The sequence below is a fragment of the Rhineura floridana genome, chromosome 13 (assembly GCF_030035675.1).
Source record: "Rhineura floridana isolate rRhiFlo1 chromosome 13, rRhiFlo1.hap2, whole genome shotgun sequence".
Taxonomy (NCBI): Eukaryota; Metazoa; Chordata; class Lepidosauria; order Squamata; family Rhineuridae; genus Rhineura; species Rhineura floridana.
The window spans coordinates 39197740-39212543 of NC_084492.1; the positions used below are offsets into that span (position 1 = coordinate 39197740).

The 14804-nt window shown below is 49.0% G+C and overlaps 1 protein-coding gene across 1 annotated transcript in view; it reads left to right on the forward strand.

Annotated features, from left to right (window-relative positions):
• Positions 1 to 10371: 10371 nt before the first annotated feature.
• SLC7A5 (solute carrier family 7 member 5) overlaps positions 10372 to 14804 on the forward strand; it is a 49447-nt gene continuing 45014 nt past the window's right edge. The window contains exon 1 of the mRNA XM_061594697.1: positions 10372 to 11069. Within this exon, the coding sequence (XP_061450681.1) occupies positions 10466 to 11069 (604 nt within the window). The 5' untranslated portion in view covers positions 10372 to 10465. The remainder of the gene's footprint in view (positions 11070 to 14804) is intronic.

Here is a 14804-nt window from a genome sequence, read left to right on the forward strand (position 1 = left end):
TTTTTGTTTACATACCTATGTGCAGTTCTATCACTCTTCACAGAAGCATGATTAATTTTACTTTTCCTACTCTCCCACCCACCCGTGGGGAGTGGCTCTGTCTTCAGCATCATAGTGAAAAGCACACAGTTTGTTTCATGCTTCTCTTTAGACACAGTCTGGCAATCTTGCATGCCAAATATAATTTGAGCTTGGCAAAAATTAGAATATGGCATCAGCCGCATATCTTCAAACTAATTTATTTTAAGAAACTGTAAAGGTAAGAGTTCAACTTGGCACGCAAAATTATTTTGTCCCTTGTATTACTTTGAGGTTATATCGAATGTTAGACCCATTGGAATTACTGGACGTGAATAACTTAGGTTCATTAATTTCAACGGGTCTACTTAGTTAGATCAACCCTTTGATTCTCCTTGTGATACTGGTGAAAAGAGCGCCCAGGTAGTGTTTACACAACTTTTAGGAAACAGGATCATTTTCAACACTTCAGGATTGTCTTTGTGACTTATCTTTATGATAACTGCGTTTATTTCCCCGATAGTCCTTGTGCCTGTATACTGATAAAATCTTCCACTGTATATCCTATGTTACTGTTCCTAATTTGCTAAAAGAATTGCTTTCAAATTAGTAATAGTGCGGTATAGTGATGTGTGTGTGTGTGTATATATACAAACATACATCACTGTACCACACTATACATATATATATATATATACATATATGTATGTGTGTGTGTATATATGTTTGTGTGTGTGCGCACAGACACACACACACGTGTCTCCCTGGTGCTTAGGTACCAGGCAGAAAGAATTTATATAAGCTGTTACACTTTTAAAAAAAACACCAAACACTTGAGCTGGTGAATTGGTTAAGCACAATACATATTTACAAACTTCTTCTGTTGCCAGAAGTTATTTCAGTTTTATCCTCCTTTTGGGGAAAAAATAAACTGTTTCAATGCATGGAGAGAGCCTATGACTAGATAAAAATTCTCCTGAATTGCATTGTACTTTGAACGGAAGAACAATAGGCCGCTGTGTTGAGAACAGTACTTGTTGAAGAATAATGTAACGGTTCATTATGCTCTTGGAGTGCATGAAACATGCACTCCAAAAGCAAACTGTGTGTTTTGAATACCATTGTATTTGCCTGTTCACTTGAGCAGTAACCATAAAGAATACCAAGCAAACTGTCTACTGAGCACTTCTTCGAAGTCTGCAAATTGCTGGTTCTCAAAGGTGTGAGGGGCCTCCCAGGGGAGATCTGGGTGGAGGCTGGGTTTGCCTGGCCTCCTCCCTCCCTCTTTCCAGTGCAATGTCTTGGTTGGGCCCACAGGCAGCTCACGGATGTGCTGGGGCAAGGAAGCATTGTGGGATCTGTAAGCCAAGCAGTCCCTTTCATGCTTGCAGAACGCAGAGATTTCTGAAATGGCCCAGCAGTATTTGGACCTGTCAGGACATGAGAGGTGCACAGCGCTAATTTGTAAGCTACTTTGGTGGCCTCTTATGTGGCAGGAAAGCAGCACATAAAAGCCCATGTTAAAAAAAAATAGTGCAAAAAAAAATTGGGCTTGGCATCTCAGAATGGAAGAACTGGTTTCATATAAAATGGCTATGAAATACGTGGCAAGTGAAAAGTTTGTCTGTTTTAACCAGATAAAGGTCTGTCCTTTTTGATTTAATGGGGTAGCCAGTTTACACACATTGCACATGAGCCAAAGGAGTCAACTGCTGTTGTGAATTTGTAATTATGCCTCCTCAATATTAATAATTTCAGGCACCTTTCATTCCTCCCATTCCTATTTAATAGTCATAACTCAGTTCTTCCACTTCCTCCTGACTTGTCCCTCCATGAAGAGACATTCTGTGGATGCTTCCTATTATAAAACAGTGAAAACATTCTCTGCCTCTTTTCTCCCACCTCTGCTGGTGGGCTCAACCCTACCAAAATGCTCCCCTCCAATCTTCCACCTGTTGCATGCCCGACTTCTGGCTGGAAGGAATCGAGGCTTGGTAAGAATCTATACCATCCAGTTGTCATAATGCCTGTGAAGTACAGAAGGATCTTATGGGAACAGCATCTTCTGCTGTGTGGGACTCTCATTCAAATCCTGCCCAGTGATGAAGCTGCTGCTGCATCAAGAACAGAACTTGTCTGCAGTATGTTCTGGGGCGAGTGAAGATTCTTTGTTCTGTACAAATCATCTGTTGCAGAATTGTGTCGTAAAGAAAGCATGAAACGATACAGCTATTGAAGGCTAGAATCTGCTCCAGATATTGGCTAGGAAGCGAGACCTTGCGTGTGTAGCAAATAGCTTACATTTTGGAACAAGGCAGTTATCCTGACAGTTGAGTTAGATGTAGCCTATGCCTTATCTCGTGGCCTTGGGGCCACTTTACTTTTGCTTCAGGTATAATTATGCCATGTGGGGAAAGGGGTCCCTTTGATGTGACAAACTCCACTTGTCTGAGCATTAGCACATGGGGCACTGATTCTATAATCAAATTTTCTTCAAAGGTTCCGTGGCACTGATAATAGGTAAAACAGTCAAGAGATGTTATTCCTGTGTTTTGTGTGATAACTTCAAAGCTCTGAGTCCAAAACAACCCCCTCTTCCTTTCCAAATTTGAAAGGGTTGGTAATGGATATAATCTAATTTTACCGTGTGAACAGGTGGAAAGAGTGGTAGGCCAGAGTTCAAATCACTGCCAACCACAGACACATCAGAGGGCATATAGTGCAATTTTTCACACTCTCAGGCTGTGTCTCTCCATCTGGAAAATGGGAATCACTGTTGCCTTTGCAGGATGAGGAATGAGAAAGGGAAACCTCTGTGCCCACCCTGAGTCTTGGGGTTATGGTAGGCTGTTAACATAAATAAATGCAGTTCATCTGAGCTGTTCCTAAACAATGGAAAACAGTAAGCAGAACTGCACTAAACCTAGTTGAACCATTTCATCTTCAAACACAACAGAACCTGAATGGTTGTTTTGCAAGTCTTGGCTGTAGCCTGGCAGGAACTAAATTGGAATCATGAAAATAAAGTTGCTGGTCCAAATAAATCTTATATTGGCCCCCAGGCCATGTTGCCTCTTTTCAAAGGGCTATTCCCACAGGCTACCTCCTAGATACAAAAATGGAATTATTTCTTACACATAGTAATTTACTGACTAGCCAAAATAGTTCTATAAGCACCACACAAATACATTCAGGGACATGTAAGAAGAAAGCCAGTAACAATAAACAATACACCAAGTATTGGAGTATCCAGAAAAAGCGGTAAGCTTTGCCTTCAAGAATGGTTGGCATGGACCTGGTCCCTCGGGCTGCATTCTGCTGTGGCTTCAGAGTCAAACTACAAGGGGGAGCTTGTGCTTGATACAAAGCAAGCAGGACACTTGAGAGGGCTGGCTTCGGTGGATGGAGGTCTCAGTGTTGGCAGCTATCTCTCTGGAGTGCGTTGAACATGACCAGCAGCTTGTCAAAGCCTCCAAGAGGTGTCTGTTGTTTTGGTCTTAGCCTTTGCAGCTGGTCAGGAGTGAGTGACAAATCTTCAACTTCTGCAAGTTCAATCTAGCCTCTTTAATTTCATTACATGTCCTAATGTTAGGGGTTTCATTGCAATTGCAGATAGGAGTGGGGAAAGGGAACAGTTGTGTCTTATGCCTCATTTTAGAGAATAATTCTGAAATTTTCCAGTTAACTTTAATCCTTGTCGAAGGGCCCTGTAAATAATTTGAATCCAACTCAAAAACTGAACCTCTATTCCAAATACCTCAAGTTTTCTGTAAATAGGACCACTCAACTGTCAAATGCTCTCTCAGGATCTAAGAACAGCAGTGTCCTTCGATATTTAGAATGTTTTCGAAGCCTAGGCTCCCGCTTACCTGAGAGCCCCATTAAACACAAAGAGGCTTACTTCAGAAGTAGTCATGTATACCATTATAGTGTAAGCCAACTATACAGTAATTTCTTAATGAGTGCCTAGACATCAGCTCCTGCACAGCCGGAGACATGCCTAAACCTCTTTGCAAAGTGTTCGTGTTTTGCATTTGCCATGTAGGGAGGGGATTCTTTAACATCCATCTGCACTTCCTGTGTAGCTGTGTTTGGAGAATAACTTTTAGGGAATACCTGATCTCAGATGAACTCACCACAGGAAAGATGCATCCTGGTTGCTAGGAAAAAGGGATACTAGAAAATAAGGCAGAAGTAGGAAAAGTGCTCTAAAGGGGAGAGGAAAACAGGAGCTCTTTAAGACCCTAGGGATTCTTGTTGTCTGGTGTCCAAACAACTCAGTTATCAATTACAGGTCTAACTTCACTCATTGGTTAAAACACCTGACAGGTGGTAGCAGCCAGGCTGGCTCACTTCAGAGAAATCACTTAGGCTGCAATCCAATACACACTTACCTGGGAGTAAGTCCCATTGAACCCAATGGAGCTTACTTCTGAGTAGGTATGTATTGGATTAGAAAATGTAAATGTACTGCCTTCAAGTCGATTCCGACTTATGGCGACCCTCTGAATATGGTTTTAATGAGGCTGAGAGGCAGCGACTGGCCCAAGGTCACCCAGTGAGCTTCATGGCTATGTGGGGATTCGAACCCTGGTCTCCATGCTTGTAGCCCAACACCTTAACCACTACGCCACACTGGATTGCAGCTTTAAAAAGGTACCTGCACATTTTGCTTAGGAGGGCTAGAGACTTACATTTTTTAAAAATGAAAGCTCAGCGTCTGGGGCCCCTGCCTGGGGGTGCCAATGAATGCATTCATGGCTACTGTAGCACCCAAATGTGCCAGGTTGGTGACCCCCTGGTCTATAAAGTGTCGATAGCATACAATCATCACTTGGTTTGGCTGTTGTGCTTCTTCCCAAGACCTGGGTATTATAATACAGCCATTCATAGTCTTCAGTAGAGTTGAACTTGTATTGAACCAAATTTCATAGTGTACCCTTCTGTCCTTGGCCTAATTTCATGTGGGTGGTTAAAAAAGGAGGTTAAAAATGGGGAAAGGGGGTGGCAGAGAGGGAGAAAAGAGGGTTACTCACCTACTTTCGACTCTGGTGCCACCCACTGCCTCCAGGCCCCTGCCAGCTTGTAGTCCCCAACAGATTGCACTTGACGGAAAAGGGTGCCAAACCTTGATGTAGGGATCGCCCTCAGTTTTTATCCATTTTCACTATCATTACACCAAGTGTAGTGCTGTTGGAGTGTTGCTTGTGAGTTTTCCTCAGTTGCTATCTTGCACTTTGATCCTTTCCCTGAGGGTGAGTTTCTAAGCAATGCTTTCCCCCAAAGGAACAAGGCGCAAGTTATTTATGCATTGCTGCAGTCATCAAGCAACATATGTGCACGCGTGAAGCAGCTCTTGGAGCAGAATGTGTCTCTGCACATCAGAAGCTCCTGTGACTGGAGATGGACCATTGTGGGGGGGAAGCATGGCATCTGCATGCAGGAGGCCCCAGATTCCAGGGCTGTGGAGTCGGTATGACAAACCTTCGACTCCGACTCCTCTATTTTTCTGCTGTCTGACTCCAACTCCTTCATAAACGGCAAATGTATATTAATTTTTCTACTGTCTGACTCTGACTCTGACTCCTTCATAAATGGCAAATGTATATTAATGTATTAATATTAATAAATTAATAAATTAATATTAATATTAAAATATTAATTTTATTTTTAAGTCAGAGTCAGCACATTTCTACCGACTCCAACTCCATCGAAAATTGCTTCCGACTCCGACTCCATGACTCCACAGCCCTGCCAGATTCACTCCCCGGCATCTCCGGGATGAGCTGATAAAGAACATTCGAGAGCTGCTGCCAGTCAGTGTTGGAGACAGCACTGATGAGCTAGAGCACCCAAGGGTCTGACTTTGGTATAAGGCAGCTTCCTATGATGGTGGGAGATGGGAAAAGTAGACTTGCAGCAGAGGGTGAAGAAAAAAAGTTCCTTGGGGCAGCCTCACTTTGTTACATCATTAGACAAAACCATGAAGTATACTTTATGCTGGAAGGAACTCTGTTGCCGAGCCCGTTTAGCAATCCTTAATCTCCAGACTTTGCATTGTTATGCTCAGCTCCCTTACTTGAACCACATCAAGCCCTAAACGATTTAGGTCCCAAATATCTGAAAGGCTGCCTCCTTCCTTTCTGACCCTCTGGGGTGTTGAGATCAGCAGAAGGGGCCCTTTTGGTAGTTCCGCCACCCTCAGAAGCTCAGGGTGGTGGTGGCCCAGGAGAGGCATTCTTTGCGGCAGCCCCTAGGCTGTGGAACTCCCTCCCCACCGAGGTGCGCCTGGCAACTTCGTTGTGCAACTTTCAGCGATTGCTGAAGACACACATCTTTATCCTGGCCTTTGACAGCTGAGAGATGTTTATTTTTGGAACCCACCCTATTTTCTGTGATGCAGTTTAGGTGCTTTTAACTGTTTTTAATTATGTGTTTTAAAATTGTTGTAATAGTAATAAATGTTCCACCAGACCAATCTTGAATAATATTATTCTCTTGCCCCCTGCCCGACATTCTTGAGACGCCCACCTCCCCACCTCAATGCCTGGTGCACCTTCCTCCTTCCTTAGGCATTTTCCCTTCTCCTCTCTAGATGGAAGCTGCAGAGGTTAGCCAAGATTAGTGCTGTGTGTCTTTGCATAACAGAAAGCTTCCAAGGAAGGAAAAATGAAGTTCAGGCACTTAGGTAACATACATCATCAGGCCAACACACGCACACACTCACACCCTTGCAGCAGCTGGGAAGCAGAGTGCTGTGGTTATGGTGGCTGGCTACACCAGCAGGAGGGTAGACCAAAAAGGAGGCCAGGGTGCGTGTGCGTGGAGAGCAAAACTTCTAAGCTTGCTGTATGTGAGCATATTTAGGTTTATACTAGAACCTTGAGCCTAGAGCCTAGAGGAAGGGCCGCTAGGGGGCAGGAGCTGATAAAGGAAAAGCCCCCAAACAAATGAAGTAAGAGATGAACTCAAGTGGCCTGAACATTGGGTGTAGAAGAACTGAGCCCAGCCGGAGGATTTCGCAAGTACCAAAATGGTAGCCTCCATTCTAGTGTAGATAAGGAGACTGCAGAGAGAACAACACTTCAGTGCCTGTCAACCTTATTGTTGATTAGCAGGTATAACAGTGTCAGCAGTGAGCCAGGCCCCCAGACTAAGAAGGACTAAGAAGGCTGATGTACTCTCCAGGGCAGAAATTATTTACAAAGCGGGTAGAGGGAGGGTTGTGATGTGCCTTCAAGTCAATTACTACTTATGGTGACCCTATGAATCAGTGACCTCCAACAGCATCTGGAGGGAGGGGTATTATTCACTTTAGAGCCAGTGTGGTGTAGTGGTTAGTGTGTTGGACTCTGACCTGGGAGACCAGGGTTTGAATCCCCACACAGCCATGAAGCTCACGTGGTGACCTTGGGCCAGTCACTGCCTCTCAGCCTCAGAGGAAGGCCATGGTAAAACCAAATCTGAATACCGTTTACCATGAAAACCCTATTCAAAGGTTCACCATAAGTCGAAATTGACTTGAAGGCAGTTCATTTCATTTCATTCTTCACTTTATGCAGTTGACATTTTAAATCAGGTTTGGGGAGCCTTTTCCAGCCCAAGGGCTGCATTCGCTGGTGGACATCCTGCCGGAGACCACATGCTAGTGGTAGGCGGAGGCAGAAGTGGGTGGAGCCACAGAGGTGACTCTTGCCTTGTGCAGAAGGCCACATGAAAACCAGAGGCTGCTACGGTCCACACATTTCTTTGCATCTTCCATCCAGGTACTGAGCAAACAGGCATCATCACCATTCAAGGCCACCACCTTCTATGCAGGCACAAGCACTTCATAAGGGGGAAGGCATTGGGCACAGCGGAACTGGTGAGGGAGGTGGCCTGGAAGGAAAGTCCGTGAGGGAGGGGGGCCTGGATTTGGCCTGAGCCTGAAGTTCACCACCCTTGTTTTAAATAGGTTGGGACACATTAGCCTGGGGATCCTGGCCTGGGGATCCAGGTTGTGACTTGGGATTCCAAGCCACATGGCGAATATTTCCAGGATGCTCTCACCTGCAATGTGGGAGAAGCATTATCAATGATTGTTAAAGCATTAGGTGCTGTATAGTGGAGTCTCATCCTACGCAGGGGTTAGGTTCTAAAGTCAGTGTGCAAGATGATAATCACGTATAGTCAAAATGACCCTTGAAAATCCCTTAAATCGCTAATATAGTACGAAAAATACGTTTCTTTAAACACTAGAATCGCACTCAGCGCAGTGAGATACTCAGAGAGGCTTGCGAGGACTGAGACCGACTGCGGGAACAGCAGATTCAGGTCTCCCACCTCACTCTGGGGCATGCGCTCACTGAGCGGAATGGCAGTCGAAATTGCCGGCACGATTATTATTTTGCTGAGTGCATATAATTGAATTAATGTAAGTTAAATGTGTGTTATGACACAACTCCACTGCGCAACTGTTACAAGCTGGGATGGGCCCTCCTCAGAAGTGAAGATGCTAAACCCAAAAGCTGTCAGACATGCCCAGGATATAACTTGAAAAAGGGAACCGTTGGGGACTTACAGTGCAATCCAATACATGTCTACTCAGAAGTAAGCTCCATTGGGTTCTATGGGACTTATTCCCAGGTGTGTCTTGGATTGCAACCTTAGCTACATGAAGAAAGTATGATGTGCTTCAAACTGCCCTGTTCCAGGACACTCTCTGCATGTTGGTTTAGTCAGAATGGCATTGCACATATTTAACTTACAGAAGCTATAATTCTTCTGTCTGTCTAGTTTCCACCTGGGTGAGATTCATATAGAAAGTGTTAACCATGATCACCAAGTAACAGGTGTGTGTGTAACTGGGCCACAGCCAAGGATCTTGTGTTGATATACCAAACCCACAACCACTTGGGTCCAGGATGCCTTCTTAGGCTGCTTGAGTCCTCCTTTCTCAGCCGGATCACTGAGATCAGCCAGAGGAGTGCTCTTTGCCATCACCCTTGCTGCAGAGGCCTAACTGGCCTTGACCACGCTGGGGAATGCTCTTCCAGCAGAGATTCACCAGGCATCCACCTTTTGACTTCGGGGGTCTCTTGAAGACTTTTTGGTGCTGTCACGCCTAGGCAGGTATTTGCCACCCTGGGCCCCTACTGGGAGGAATAATAATATAAATAATAATAATAATAATAATAATAATAATGTTTTTGAGTAGCCAGTCATTTTAATGATTGCTTTGTATAGTTTTAAATGTTTTTATGTTGTACACTGCCCTGATGTTTTGGGGGAGAGTGATATTTACAGTAGCGTAGTGGCAAATTAAGAAGTGCAGGGTCCCTTCATGTTAATCACAGTCATGCCCCCTCCCCGCTTTTTGTTTTGCTGTGGGGTTGAGAATGAGATATTTGTTAATGCCTAGGAACCAATCAGCATGAATAAGGAGAGTGTTAGCACCGAGAAGACTCTTCTCAGTGGCTGACTTGCCTCCTTTCATTCCAATTGGCTCCATTCAGCAGGAAAGCATGTTAGAAGACTCTTCTCAGTGGCTAGCACACTCTCTTTGGTGCTGATTGGCTTGGAGCCTAGGGACCCTGCTCCCCAAAAAGTAAAAGGTCTAAGAGCCCGAGACCCTGCAGGACTACACCCCTGGTGACATATAAATAGGTTTATAAATCAGTATAAATAACACACGTCGGAAAGGAGCCGCTTCCAGCCTGATGCCCTGTGCAAGAGGCTACGAGGCACTTCACCACGTTTGCGCAAGCCCCCAGCCCCAGGCAGGCGTCAACGGAGGCCCGGAGCGCCCGTCCGAAGCCGCCCTTGGTCGGACGGGGCGACCTCCGTCTTCTGCCGAGAAGGGGCAGCTCAGGTGGGCGTGGGCGGCACAAGGGTTCCTACTGGGGTCTCCCCCAGGCGGCGTCTCCTTTGTGCTTGGGCCGGTGCGCAGGCGGGACGCGACAAAGACACCCTCGCCCGCCGTTTCTACCCGGGATTGCGCGGCGGCGAGTCTCCAGGCACGCAGGCAGGCAGCACGGGAGCCGCTGTAAGGCTGTGCAGCGTCCCCCGCCAGCGTCCCTCCGCGACTGGGGCGCCCCCAACTGGCCCCCTTCTTCCTCTCCCCCCAAAGGGCGCGAGCTGGCACCTCCTGGCTTTGGGGAGGGGCGCGCGCGCACGTGCTGCGGAGGGGCCTTCCGCTCCCTTCTCCCCACCCACCAGCAGGAGGTGCCGGCGCCATAAAAGGGCCGAGCGAAGAGGGCGCCGGCTCGGAGCGCGCCACGCCGGGGCGGCATCGCAGAGAGCCGGGGCGCGCGCAGGAAAAAGCCAGCAGGAGCAGCTGCCGCTTCGGTTAGCTCCAACGGCCCGGCTGGCCCTCCGCCTTCTTCACCAGCGGCGCGGCCGGCAGTAGCGCGGCAGCAGCGGCGTCGGCGTCCCTCTCTTCCAGGCGGTCCGCGCTGCCGGCCTCGCCATGTCTGGCGGCGGCGGGGGCTCCGGCGCGGTGAAGAAGCGCGGCTCGGGCGCCTCGTCGCCGGAGGAGAAGCAGCAGATGCTGGCGGCGGCGGCGGCGGCAGGCGACGCGGGCCTGGTGGCGCACGAGAACGGCTGCGCCCCGCTGCCCTCTCCCGTGGCCGGCGGCGAGGCCGAGGGGAGCGCCGGCGGCGGCGTGGCGCTGAAGCGCAACATCACGCTGCTGAACGGCGTGGCCATCATCGTGGGCACCATCATCGGCTCGGGCATCTTCGTGACGCCGACGGGCGTGCTGAAGGAGGCCGGCTCGCCGGGGCTCTCGCTGGTGGTCTGGGCGGCCTGCGGCGTCTTCTCCATCGTGGGTGCCCTCTGCTACGCCGAGCTGGGCACCACCATCTCCAAGTCCGGCGGCGACTACGCCTACATGCTGGAGGTCTACGGCTCCCTGCCGGCCTTCCTGAAACTCTGGATCGAGCTGCTCATCATCCGGCCCTCCTCGCAGTACATCGTCGCCTTCGTCTTCGCCACCTACCTCCTCAAGCCCGTATTTCCCACCTGCCCGGTGCCCCTCGATGCCGCCAAGGTCGTCGCCTGCCTTTGCGTCAGTGAGTAGGGGCGCCCGCCTGAGGGGACAGCTGGAGAGCGGGGAAGGCTGCTGCTGCTGTCAAAGGCGCTCTGCACGCGCTCAGACGCACGCCGGGCGACGCGCTCCCCCTGGCCGTCCCCAACGTGCAGCGGATACCCTCGCGGAGCATGTGCAGAGTGCTTTTCTGACGCCGCGGAGCAGCCGCAACAGGGCGCCGCGTAACCTGGGGATGGCGGGCGGAGGTAAGGCCGCCTTGGGCACCGGCGAGGGTCCTCCACGCCTGGGGCATCGCGGGAGAAGCCCGAGGGAAAGGGGCCTCTTGGGACCGGGGGGAGGAGAGGGGCAAGGGGAGAGAGTTGGGGGCATGACTCGGCCCCCTTGGTCGGATTCGTTGAAGAGGAAACCCGGGTATGCAGCAGTTAGGCGAGCCAGCAGCCGCGGTGGCTTCCAAGGCAAAGAAGAGGCGACCTACGAGCTACCCCCCGTTTAAAGGCGAGCCGTGCTAGGCAGACATCCGTGGGGATGGGGGGTGCTCGGAAACCCGCCCTGTGGGGAGGCCATGTGCGAGCGCACCACACGGGAGTCGCAGAGCCGGTCCAGCCTGACTCACGGGGAGCTGGCAGAGCCTCCTTGGGGGGCGGGTGGGGCGGGAGATGCCGCTGTAAGGAATCGGTAGGTGGGGTAAGGAAGCTGCCTTTGTGGGAGGTCGGGGTTTTCTGGGAAAGAAAGAGAAAGTGGCCTGATTTGGGGGGGATTTCTTTTAAAGCAGGGGTGGGGGGCATCTTGCTGTGGCCAGATGTTGTTGGACTGGAGCTTCCACTTGTCTCAGTGGCCAGTATGTCCAGCGGTCAGGGATGGTGAGTCAGAGTCTGGCAACGTTTGGGAGGCCACAGCAACATCCCCCCAAATTCCTGTGGAAAGGGTTGGCTCCCCAAGCAGAGGAAATGTCCCAAACTTGCAAAGGACAGAAAACCACCAGCGCCGTTCGCTTCCTTCTGCCTTGTGGCAACAGAAAAGACAAGCGCCTCTTCCCTTGTCAGGACAGGTAAAGCACTTCTGCAGACGCACAAGCACCTAAAGCACTTGCTCCTTCATCTTGGGTGAATGTGGTCCTGGTTCCGCTTCACTCTAGAGAGCAAATCTCCTTGACATTAAAAACAAAGTAGGGTTTGTTTTTTTAAAGAGTATGTGTAATTCTAATCCAGCTACCCTCTTATCAGCCGGTGGGTGATTTGTCTGTTGTAAAGTTCTCTTTTTACATTTTCTGCTGCTTGTACATTGGGCAAGTGTCTGGCTCCGGTAGGCGAAGGAGGGTGTTGCTCTAAAGAAACGTGGATCACTTCCACACCACACCTTTAAAGCCCATTGAAAATACATGGCTCCCCCCTGAAGAATCCTGGGAACTGTCTTGTAAGGGTGCAGGGAATTGTAGCTCTGTGAGCTATTCCCAAGATTCTTTGAGGGAAGCCGTGACTGTTAAAAGTGGTATATGTGTGCTTCAAGGGTATAATCTGGATGTGACTGATGCCTGTGCTTTAGTCTGTTGCAAATGCATTGAGTTAAAGAACTCTGCCTCTCTTGAGGGGAGATAGGATAGCACTCGACAAGTACTCAAAAGGTTGCCACACAGAGGAGGGCAAGGATCTCTTCTCAATCGTCCCAGAGTGCAGGACACGGAATAATTGGGCTCAAGTTACAGGAAGCCAGATTTCAGCTGAAAATCAGGAAACCCTAACTGTTAAGAGCAGTACAAGAATGGAACCAATGACCTAGAGAGGTAGTGGGCTCTCCAGCACTGGAGGCCTTCAAGAGGCAGCTGGACAGGCATTTCTCAGGGATGCTTTAATTTGGATTCCTGCATTAAGCAGGGGGTTGGACTCCATGGCCTTGCAGGCCCCTTCCAACTCTACGATTCTATGCTTTGCGGATCAGGATAGCTGTTTCCTGAATGCATTCTTTGCTTCAGGTGTGGGGAATGCCTGGCCCTCCACATGCCCTTAGACTCCCACTCCCATCATCCCTGAGCTTTGGCCATGGGTAGTAGGGGCTGATGGGAGTTGGAGTCCCACAACGTCTGGAGGGCTGCGGTGTCCCCTTCCCTGGCTTTGTTCCACTTCCTAGCAAACAATCTTTTCCCACTGTCAAAGAATATTCAGTGAGGGCGTGTGCTTGGTCATGTTGCTGTTTCAATATTGTTTTCTGTCCTTTAAAAGTGTTGAACAATAGCAGCCGTATTAATTAAGCACCTTAAAACTTCGCTGCCGTGGGTCACGCTGTGCATGCAGAAGGTTCTTGCTTCGATCAGCGGCACCTCCAGCTAGGGCTGGGAACGTCCCCTGCCTGAAACCATAGGGAATTGCTGCTCGTTAGTGTAGGCAGTATTGAGGTAGATGGGCCGGTGGTCTGACTTGGAATAAAGCAGGTTTTTATGGTCCAGCGTATGTATATTTAAAGATGAGGTTGCCCCTCCCTGCAGGCTCACAAAGGCATGATACAAAAGGAAAATGGAATGTGGAGGGAAGAGGAAAGCAAGCACTGGATCAACGGAGCCTTCACTGGTCAGTGGATGGGGCCAGAGTGGCCTCCCCCTTGCCCTCCCATTCTCCTAGGAGGCAGAGAGTGCAGCCTTCCACTAGGTCTAGGTTACCTGGCTGCTGGCAGAATGCCTCAGTTCATGTTCCTTTCAGCCCGCAGAGGATTTTCAGCAGGATCCGGGCTGTTGTTGCATACAGTTCTTCCGGCTTAAATGCATTTGAAAATAGCCTGGGGCAAATTGTGTTCTGAGTAGGTGTGTGCTAGAACAGTTGGTGATGCTTCAAGTGATCCCTTGCAGGCATCACCACTCCCACTAGACTCCATTGTCTCTGGCTCATCTGTCAGTTTCTGACGTCTCTTTCTGCCCCCCCCCAATCATGTTTCCAAACATACTCCCTGGCCTGTGTCGAGGGGGAGAGCTATACCTATCACTTGCTTTACCTTATTTTATTTTTATTTAAAAGCATTTACAAATCACTTAATATTTTAGTAAACCTCTTCAGCAGTGTTCAGAATAAAAGATAATAAACAGTATAATTAAAGACAAAAACACAATAAAAACAGTGGTATAAAAGGAGGAATTCAGGGCACTGAAACAAAATTAAGGGTTAGGGTCTGATCCTAGGGGTCAGGGCAAAAAGGTATGTCTTTACAAGGTGTCTGAAGCAGCGGGGGGGGGGGCTGCTTCACGTGTGACAGAGGGAAAGGGCATTCCACAATTCAGCGGCAACAGCAGAAAGTGCCTGTTTGGGGGTCACTGCCCTGTAATATTCTGTAGGGTGTGGTCATATGGGTAGAACTTTCCCCAGGTGGTTATGTGTGCAGTACTGCACCCAGCTTGCTGTGGCTGGCATTAAACATTCATAGTTTCAGATTGAATTGCGCTTGCTCCATTGAGGTAGACCCTGTTCTCTGTCTCTGGATGGGGACTTAACCCTCTTTCTGATGCTTAATTCTTGTTAAGGAGAATAGTTTTCTAGCTTCCCTTGGCCTGAGTTTGGTGTTCTTGGAGTGTGCCGGGCGAAGGGGCAGAGCGTGGAGAGGGAAAAGCAGCCGGGGTGGGGCGGAGGCTACCTTGGCATTTTCTAGTTGCAGAGGGTTAAGAAGTGGGGGGAACAGGCAGGGTTTCTGTATGGTTGCAGGGAGAAGGAGCAGCACTTGCGTAAAACCAGGGCTGTGGAGTCGGTATGCCAAACCTTCTACTCTGACTCCTCTATTT